The sequence below is a fragment of the Jatropha curcas genome, chromosome 5, assembly GCF_041381405.1.
Source record: "Jatropha curcas cultivar XTBG-Jc1 chromosome 5, XTBG_Jcur_1.0, whole genome shotgun sequence".
NCBI classification, from domain to species: Eukaryota; Viridiplantae; Streptophyta; class Magnoliopsida; order Malpighiales; family Euphorbiaceae; genus Jatropha; species Jatropha curcas.
In genome coordinates, this window is record NC_143155.1 from 23,020,195 (window position 1) to 23,029,368 (window position 9,174).

At 34.8% G+C, this 9,174-nt stretch overlaps 3 protein-coding genes across 6 annotated transcripts in view; all 3 read left to right on the plus strand.

The window, feature by feature from the left end:
* The window catches only part of LOC105630514 (appr-1-p processing enzyme family protein), a 7,380-nt gene extending 6,937 nt beyond the window's left edge, over nucleotides 1–443 (plus strand). For all 3 annotated transcript variants that reach the window (XM_089721744.1, XM_089721746.1, XM_089721745.1), the window contains one exon: nucleotides 34–443. In XM_089721744.1, coding sequence (XP_089577870.1) covers nucleotides 34–109 — 76 coding nt within the window. In that variant the 3' untranslated portion in view covers nucleotides 110–443. The remainder of the gene's footprint in view (nucleotides 1–33) is intronic.
* A 1,010-nt stretch (nucleotides 444–1,453) lies between these two features.
* LOC105630513 (uvrB/uvrC motif-containing protein) lies at nucleotides 1,454–5,407 on the plus strand. 2 transcript variants are annotated; one of them, XM_020678045.3, is made up of 11 exons: nucleotides 1,454–1,627; nucleotides 1,814–1,845; nucleotides 1,963–2,314; nucleotides 2,431–2,490; nucleotides 2,825–2,919; nucleotides 3,088–3,260; nucleotides 3,936–4,048; nucleotides 4,494–4,539; nucleotides 4,756–4,796; nucleotides 4,883–5,065; nucleotides 5,164–5,407. In XM_020678045.3, the coding sequence occupies exons 3-10, from the start codon at nucleotides 1,976–1,978 to the stop codon at nucleotides 5,036–5,038; spliced, it is 1,023 nt and encodes a 340-aa protein (XP_020533704.1). In that variant the 5' UTR covers nucleotides 1,454–1,627; nucleotides 1,814–1,845; nucleotides 1,963–1,975; the 3' UTR covers nucleotides 5,039–5,065; nucleotides 5,164–5,407. The 2 variants fall into 2 exon arrangements, with proteins under 2 accessions (XP_020533704.1, XP_012067733.1); XM_012212343.4 differs by lacking the exon at nucleotides 1,814–1,845.
* Nucleotides 5,408–5,536: 129 nt separating this feature from the next.
* LOC105630511 (Tetratricopeptide repeat (TPR)-like superfamily protein) lies at nucleotides 5,537–8,906 on the plus strand. Its single transcript, XM_012212342.4, has one exon. The coding sequence runs from the start codon at nucleotides 5,934–5,936 to the stop codon at nucleotides 8,277–8,279; it is 2,346 nt and encodes a 781-aa protein (XP_012067732.1). The 5' UTR covers nucleotides 5,537–5,933; the 3' UTR covers nucleotides 8,280–8,906.
* Nucleotides 8,907–9,174: the final 268 nt, after the last annotated feature.

Consider the following 9,174-nt stretch of genomic DNA (forward strand, 5'->3'; position numbering starts at 1 on the left):
GATTCTAATATTTTGTAAATGCTATTAATGCAGGCATGATTTAGAAGTAAGTGGAGGAAAGGGTCTTATTGTGGATCCCAGAACAAAATATGTGTATCATCGACCATAGGGATTCATATGCAGTTCCACTTGGGTGACAACCCTAGTCCACAGATTGTGGTTTTTCAGTTTTTTGTCCCGCATTCGGCTCTTCGTTAAGCGGGCAGCTACTGCATTTGGTGATAATAGTGTACAAATTGTATCTGATTTTTCCCTTCTTTTTTTTTTTTTTTCTTTTTATTTCAGTTGCATTTGGTGTTAAAATCTGTACAAATAGTATTTCGTTTTTCTTATTATTTTTTATTTGATTTCTTGAGAGATAATGCATTGGTTTCGAAGTTGGAAATAATAATGTTAGTCTGTATTATTTGTTGGTTCTCAATAATAAAAGGCATTTTACCTTACTGGGTTGTGAAGTGATTTAGATCTCTTGTTTGTATATCATTTCTCTTCTGTTCTCCTTCTTGCCTTTTCTTTTCTTTCTTTTTTTTTTTTTTTTTTTTTTTTTTTAAATTCTGTTAATTTCTTTATTATTATCGTTTGGTGAAGGTGAGAGAATCATATTTCAAATTCTGTTTATCTAATGAGATAGTTGATCAGTTAAGGGAGCTGCATGGAATTTACATCTCAAGGATGATGTTACTTGCAAATTGCTACGATCCATTATTAATGTTTAAGGGTCGATCCCTTTCAAAATAAAAAATGTAAAGGGTTAATTATATTTAGTGGTGTTATTTAAACTTTTTAATAAATTTAAGTTCTTTTTTAGAATTGCCAGATTACACTTTATTTGAAATATAATTAAAAAAAATTTTGACATTGGATATGGCAAGAAAGGATGGAGGAAAAAAAATACCAATAACACTATGCTTGGTAAAGAAAAGGAGGAGAAAAAAAAAAACAAAGGAATTTTTTTATTTTGTGTTTGGGTATAAAAAAAATATAAAATTGTTTCTCTTATATTAGTATATTATTAATTGATTTATTATAGTTCTTTGTGTATTTTTCCCATCCAATTTGAAAAGTTTTCTTTTTCTCTTATTATTTTCTTTTCCTTTTAACAAAATTAATAATTAATTTTTCTTTTATACATGGAAGCCATAATATTATGGACTATACAGTAGAAATAATCTTCCTCTTTTAATCATATTTTATTAAATTGGTGATAACTTTTATGACAGAAGAAATAATTCAAACTTTATATCTAAACTTTCTAAATTTTGTAAAAAAAATAAAAAAATCAATTAAACCACGCCTAATAATTAGTTTGTTTAATTATTACCTTGCATGATCGACAAATTAATAATTAGTTTGTTTAATTATTTCCTTTACTTTCCAATTTTATCTTTATGCCAACATAGCCTAAAAAGTAAGGGCGATTAACCTTGCTAAAATGATTTGAAAAAGGACGCGTGTCATAATATCTGTAAGACACCACGTTTGATGCCGCAAATCCACAGTGCTTGCGATTGGAGCTTTTGGAGTTCTGCTACCCTCAAATTCTCTCTCTCTGTACACTGGAGTGTGTACTCATCGAAGAAGACGACGCCTCGGCAGTGGGCGACTTAGCCCGCATCATTTTCTCCGTGTAAGTTCTCTATGTATTTAGATTTTCCGTTTCCCTTTTTTAACTTTTATAACGTAAAATAAAGAGAGTTGTGAATCTGAAGTTTGATCATTCATGGGATTCAAATTTACGTTAATTAAGTTGTTTTGTGTTTGGTCTTTGAGGAAATGTTAGAAATTGATTGAACAATTAGAATATTATTTGTAGATATGCTATTTCTGCTCAACTAAATGACGCGGGTATTTGCGAGTTCTTTTTTTCACTTGAAAGAAGTTAAGAATAAACAAATCTCTGAATCCGAGCTTAGCGTACGTATCCTTCTTCTTCTTATTATTGTTATGCAAAATTTTTTGCAGATTGTTGACAGAAATGATACAAAGTCTGTCATTAAGTACTTTAACAGTATCTAGAAACTGTGGGATTTGTGAATCTATCCCATTATGGGGAAGACGTTTTAAGCTAATGGGGAAAGCCCATAGAGTCCTTGGGGCTGATAAGCAATGCCCTTTGCATCAGTTTGTTCCAAGATTATACCTTGCTGGCAACCCCAACACGTTAAGCAGGAGAAATTTAAGAGTTGAAGCAGGATGGTTGTTCAACCAAGGGGGTGGTAAGCAAGAGTTGGATGCGAGCTGTGAGCGTAGTGAGAATGCTAATGAGGATATCTTGATTTTCTTTTTTCAGCTAGATTTAGCTACTCGAGTTCAGGTTTTTTCAGCTTTATTTTATTTTTTTTTTATTTTATAGAATACAGAGTTCATTTTGATCTTTTGTTTGGTTGTGACTCACACAAACTTTTGATATTCTGTGCTATGAAATTGTAGTATGCTTTGAATACAGAGCAGTATGACATTGCACAACAATTGAGAAAAAAGCTCACTGAGGTTAGGTTTTATTTAATGGACTTCTTAACATGTGTTTTTCGCATTTAACTGTTGTAGTAGTAATTTAAACTTCCATCAGATTCATTTTTATTGTACAGGATCTTTTTGCTTTTCTCTCCCCTGAAAGTTTTATATATTTAAGTAATGGAAACAATTCTAATTACATGACCAAGATATTTGGCGTTTAACATTTTTGAGTAATATTTTACACTATTGTCATACTGTACATGTTTGCATGTACCAACTAATGTCTGCATTCAAGTGAACAATATTGCTCATAAATAGAATTATCAAATGATTTGGCAGCAAGCTGAATGAGTTCTCTTCTTGGAAGGTTGAAGCAGAGGTTATTCAACAACAGGAAGTGAAAAGGGGATCATCGTCAAAAAGTGAAGCTCAAGATAAGGCTATAAGTATGATACGACTACGGTGAGGCCCAGATTCTACTACGTTTATATATACTTGGGCTTAAATCCTCAAAGCATGGGGGAAAGCTGCTAAGCTATCAAATTTACTTTTTTCCTACAACCTATTTGTTTGGTTCCGTTTCTGTCATGACATAATTCAACTAAATTGCTTCTGCTTCTCTCCTTGCAGTGCAGACCTGCAGAATGCAATTGAGAATGAGAATTATGCTATGGCAGCTCAATTACGGGATCAAATTTCCAAAATGGAGGCAGAGTCTTTAGCTGCATCAGCAAAAGCTCTGGCATATGAAAATGCACAGTATGCTTTTCGTTTAGGACAAAAAGTGACCCATAAGATTTTTGGTATATAAGCATTGCTTCTATTGCATCATTTATTCTTTCACATACTTGCTAGTTCCCATAATAAGGTTCAATTTTGTGGAGTAATATTTATAAAGAGTTTATCAATATTGCGAATAGAATGCTAGGATTGAGGACCCAGTATGCATGGATTGAATTTAGCTGTCCTACTATTCTCTGAATACTTGAAGATAAGAAAAAAAATCAAATTGCAACTGTGAGAATTGAGAATTCAGTTATCCAACTGGTGATACACAATTCATGCTTTTGCTCTCTTGTTCGTCTTTCCAGAACCCATGATGGCACAGTGCTTTTGCTTTCTATGCTAACTTTCCTTTACCATAGTTATCTTTAAAAGTTAATAATTCCGGTTAATGACATTACAAAATCCCTTGTGAAACTCCTTTTCTTTCTGTTGATATTGTTTCCTCATGGAAGAATGTCGATGCCTCTGGCTACATTTCCATATGTATTTGGCATGATTGAAAGCACTAAGATGTCTGCCTTTCTTCAAAAAGAAATGTCTGGATCATTGCTTAAATTGAAATAGTATATAGAATAACATATGGAAGTTCTTGGATGCTCCAAGAAATCTAAAGAACAGTAGATCAGAGGATTTTCTAGGCCTCTTTTCGTTCCTTCTTTCTTTGATCACTGAAGGCTATATTATGATCTCAGGCTATCGAGCCGTGGTATGTGGAATGGATCCAGTATGCTGTGAGTCAAGTTCATGGATGGAAACTGCGCAGATTGAAAAGTTGCCTCGGGGTTCTAATCAGCCATTTTATCAGGTTAATTGATCCTACCTTTATTATTCACTTCTAGCACTCTTCGTTAACTGTTCAAATATGCAAGACAATGTCATCTTCAGCCTTTTGACTTTGGAATTTTTAACTGTTCATTGATAATAATTGAACATAGTAGCATACTAAGTGCTTGTATTTAGTTGATTTAATGAACAGGAAAATGGATTCTTTAGTTGTGTCAAAAAAAAAAATCATTTGTTTTTATAATGGTTGAAGAACATGGATGTTCCAAGGATGCAGCTATAGTCCAATTATTATGGAATGTTTTTTTTTTTTTTTTTTTGGCTACTGCAGAGAATACTTTAACAGATGTTAATGTCAAAGGTGTATAGTTAATGATCGCATTCCCCTCATCTGTACATTTCTGCCCACGCTGGCCTTGAGCAGTAGAATGAACATTGCTTATCAAATTCTTTATTTATTTTTCCAGGTCTTGGTGGATGTACATGCAGATCCCAATCTACTGGTGGCTTATGGTAATCAGCATTATCTGCAGTTTATGACTTTATTTCTGTGTATCTCCACAGAATTTTTTTTCCTTTGGAATTTGGAACTGGTTTCCAATCATCTTATGTATTTATAATAAGTCCTTTGGCTTGGATGGAACAACTGATGTGCGTGCTTCTGCAAGTTTTTTTAATAGTCATGCTAATACCTCTGGTGAAAGTTTGAATGATGTTTCTTTGTTGCAGTTGCTGAGGACAATTTGGTGGCCCCTGAACGACCGGATACGGTGAGATAATCGGTGATTGAAAATCTCAAAACATGAACCCAGCTGCTTGGCTTGTTTTTACATAACCCATACTTAACAATGTACAGGGTAGGTTCGACCATCCCTATGTATCATTTTTATTCTATGGGGCGGATACAGCAGGAGATTTTATCCCAATTAAGCAGCTACGCGAAAAGTACAATAGGCCTCGGCATGAAGTGCCAATTGATCCACCAGATGAGGACGCTGGAGGTGATGCTTAAATAAGAGAGAGTTGGTTTCTTGTCCATGTAAGCTTTTAAGTATTTGATCTTGTGGTATTTAGTAACTTGTCTTGGTTTCACATGAATTATTTATTCTGATGATGTTTTGAATTTTCATTTTGCAGGAAATTTGGCAGAATACCTTTATATATAATGTAGATCAACATAGAATTACCTCCTCAATCCTTCTCTGCCCCATTCTTTCTCAGAGTAACACACAGTTCCTTCGAAGAAACTAGTCCTTTTAAAAAAAAAATTTCTTTGAAAATTATCATATTTGTAATTTCCAAAGCACAATTATATAATTTTATGGACCATACGTTAAGTTTAAATAGTATTTATGTATCGTATGGATAAAATTTATCCGCATGGGTCAGACTGGAATGGTTTTTGTTTTTCTTTTTTTCTTTTTTTCTTTTTTTTTTTTTTTTTTTTTTTTTGGTTCTCCCTGGTCCGAGACCGGACCGACCTGATCAGACGAGCTTAAAACTTTTTCAAGCCCGATGTGAAAATAAAAAAAAAAAATGTATAGAAAATGTTCTTTTTTTTCTCCATTCAGCCCAAGCTGAGTTGATACTATTCCTATGAACACGTGTAATGCTCAAAAGCAGGCAAAATCTATTACCAGACAACCGAAGCGAAAACAATGAGAGAAATAACTTCAAATCGTTAGATACATGAGAAGTGGGGAGAGCAAAAACTAAAGTGGAGCAAAAATAACATAAACTAATGTAGCCTGGAGAGCGGTGTGCGGTTAGTATGTAAACTGGTTTGGCGCTTTTTAGTTTCCATTTTAGTGAAAGGTTTCCATTCTTCTTTCATCTGTACCATTTACCTGCAGGTGTCATTTTCTTTAGAAACAATATTAGCTCGTGTTCAGATTAAGAAAAGAACAATGACACTGTACATGCCACTATTTAGGTCTTGCAGAAGCTTAAGATCATTAGTCCAACTCCACGCTCATCTCTTGGTCACTGGTCTCCACAATGACCCACAAGCTTCTACCAAGCTTATTGAGTCTTATGCTCAAATGGGTTCTCTTCGATATTCCAAATTTACCTTTGAAGCCTTCCAAAACCCGGATTCTTTCATGTGGGGTGTGCTTATTAAGTGCCATGTATGGTCCAGTTTATTTGGGGAAGCTATTTCGCTGTATAACAAGATGGTTTATAAAGAAATTCAGATTAATGACTTCATATTTTCTTCAGTTTTAAGAGCTTGTGGTGGTTTTGGTGATCTGGGTGTTGGTGAAAAGATACATGGAAGGATAATTAAATGCGGTTTTGATCTTGATTCTGTTGTTGAGACCTCGCTTCTTGGAATGTATGGAGATTTAGGTTGCATAAATGATGCAAGGAAGGTGTTTGATAATATGTCTATAAGAGATGTAGTTTCTTGGAGTTCAATGATTTCTTGTTATTTTGAAAATGGGGAGGTAAATGAAGGATTGGAAATGTTTCGATTGTTGGTATTAAAAGATGTTGAATTGGATTCGGTGACAATGTTGAGCATTGCTGAGGCTTGTGGTGCATTAGGTTTGACCATGGCTAGGTCAGTACATGGTTATATAGTAAGGAGGGGAATTCAAATTTGTGGGCCATTGAATGATTCTCTTGTTGTCATGTATTGTAAGTGCAATGATTTATCTAGTGCAGAGAGGATATTTGTAAATATATTTAACCGGAGTGTTGCTTCATGGACAGCAATGATCTCCTGCTATAATCAATTTGGTTGGTTTAAAGAAGCACTAGGAGTTTTTGTTGAGATGCTAAAATCTAAAGCAGAGCCTAATGCAGTTACAATAATGGCTGTTTTAAGTTCTTGTGTTGGGTTTAGCATGTTTAGAGAAGGGAGGTCAGTTCATTCTTATGTAGTTAAGCATATGGAACTCAATGATGATTTTCTAGGGCCAGCATTAATAGAATTATATGCTAAATGGGGTAAATTAAGGCATTGTGAGACAGTTCTTCACGCCATTGGAAAGAGAAATATTGTATCATGGAACATGCTTATATCGGTTTATGCATCACAAGGCTTGTTGAAGGAGGCATTAGTAATATTTGTGCAAATGCAGACACAAGGACTACTACCAGACTCTTTTAGCTTGTCAAGTTCTCTCTCAGCCTGTGCAGATATAGGTTTATTACAGCTTGGGCAGCAAATGCATAGTTATGCCATCAAAAGGCATATTGTGGATGAGTTTGTTCAGAATTCACTAATTGACATGTACTCAAAATGTGGTCTTGTTGATTTAGCTTACTTGATATTTGGTAATATCCAACCTAAAAGTGTTGTAGCATGGAATTCTATGATTTGTGGGTTTTCTCAGAATGGTAATTCACTGGAGGCAATTAGTCTCTTCGATCAAATGTACCTGAACTGTCTTGACATGAATGAAGTAACCTTCTTGACTGCAATTCAAGCTTGCTCCCAAATTGGACATCTTGAAAAGGGAAAATGGGTTCACCACAAACTCATTACCTATGGAATAAAGGAGGATCTTTATATTAATACTGCTCTGGTTGACATGTATGCGAAGTGTGGAGACCTTCTAACAGCAAAAGAAGTATTCAATAGCATGCCAGAAAGAAGTGTGGTGTCCTGGAGTGTCATGATTGCTGGATATGGAATGCATGGTGATGTTGATGCCGCTATCTCACTCTTCTCTCAAATGGTTCAGCTGGGAATAAAACCAAATGACATTACCTTCATGAATATTTTATCAGCTTGCAGTCATTCAGGATATGTGGAAGGAGGAAAGTTTTATTTTAACTCAATGAAGCATTTCGGAGTGGAACCTAACCCAGAACACTTCGCTTGTATGGTTGACCTTCTAAGTCGTGTTGGTGATCTCAATGAAGCCTATAGAATAATAAATTCAATGCCATTTCCTGCAGAAGCTGGCATCTGGGGTGCTTTACTTAATGGATGTCGAATACACAGGAGAACGGATATGATCCGAAGGATTGAAGAAGATCTAGTAGATATGAAAACAGATGATACTGGATACTACACCCTATTGTCTAATATTTATGCAGAAGAAGGTAAGTGGGATGAATCCAGGAAGGTGAGATCAGTAATGAAATGGATAGGTCTGAAGAAGGTCCCAGGATACAGTATTATAGAGCTGGATAAGAAAGTTTATAGATTTGGAGCAGGAGATATATCTCATTGGCCAATAAAAGAAATTTACAACTTTTTGGAAAATTTTCAAAGTTTGGCTCTGGAAAATTTACAATAAGAAGGTCCCATCTGTCTAATAATCATAGTTATTAAAGGCGCGCCTTAATTAAGGCTCAAGGGCTTCCGCCTCAACAATGCTGAGGCGGGCAACTTCACTCAGGCTATCACCTCAGGGTAGAGGCGTGCGCCTTTTTTGCGCCTAAGGCTTTCTCTGCTGAGGCGGGCAACTTCACTCAGGCTATCACCTCAGGGTAGAGGCGTGCGCCTTTTTTGCACCTAAGGCTTGAGAAAGGCGCGCCTTTCTATTTTTTGTTTTCCAGAACAAATCACCTGGGGTTTTTTTTTTTTTTTTTTCAATATAAAGCTATCTAGCAACATCAGCTTACACAAAATAAATAAATAAATATAAAAGAAATAAAATGCAACACAAAAACTGGTGATATGCTTTGTGATTCGTGATACAACCTCCGCTCCTTCGTCTAGCACTCACCTCTTGCAATCTAGTCTTTAGCCCCATTCCATCTAGATCTAATTCTTTCAATATTTCCTCTTATATTTGCTTTCTATTTCTTTTCTTTTTTTCATTTTTTTTACTATACTCTTTTCTGTCTTAACTTTAATGTCTTAAAGCATAACTTGTCATGTTGCCATTTTTTTCTGATTTATGTGTGTTTCTTTCCATGTTTTCTACTTTTTTTTTATTGATATTATAAAATATATTTTTCAGATTTATGTATTTTATCCTTTTATTTTTATTTTGTTTTGTTTTGTTTTTTTTTTTTTTTTTGCGCCTCACTTCACTCAGGCTAGCGCCTAGGCTCTAGCAGCCCTTTGCATCTTAGTGCGCCTTACGCCTTTAATTACTATGCTAATAATGAAACCAAAGCAGAATATATTGCAAATTTATAAGCTAGTCTTATTTTATTTCTCTCTTCTAATCTTCGATATATGAT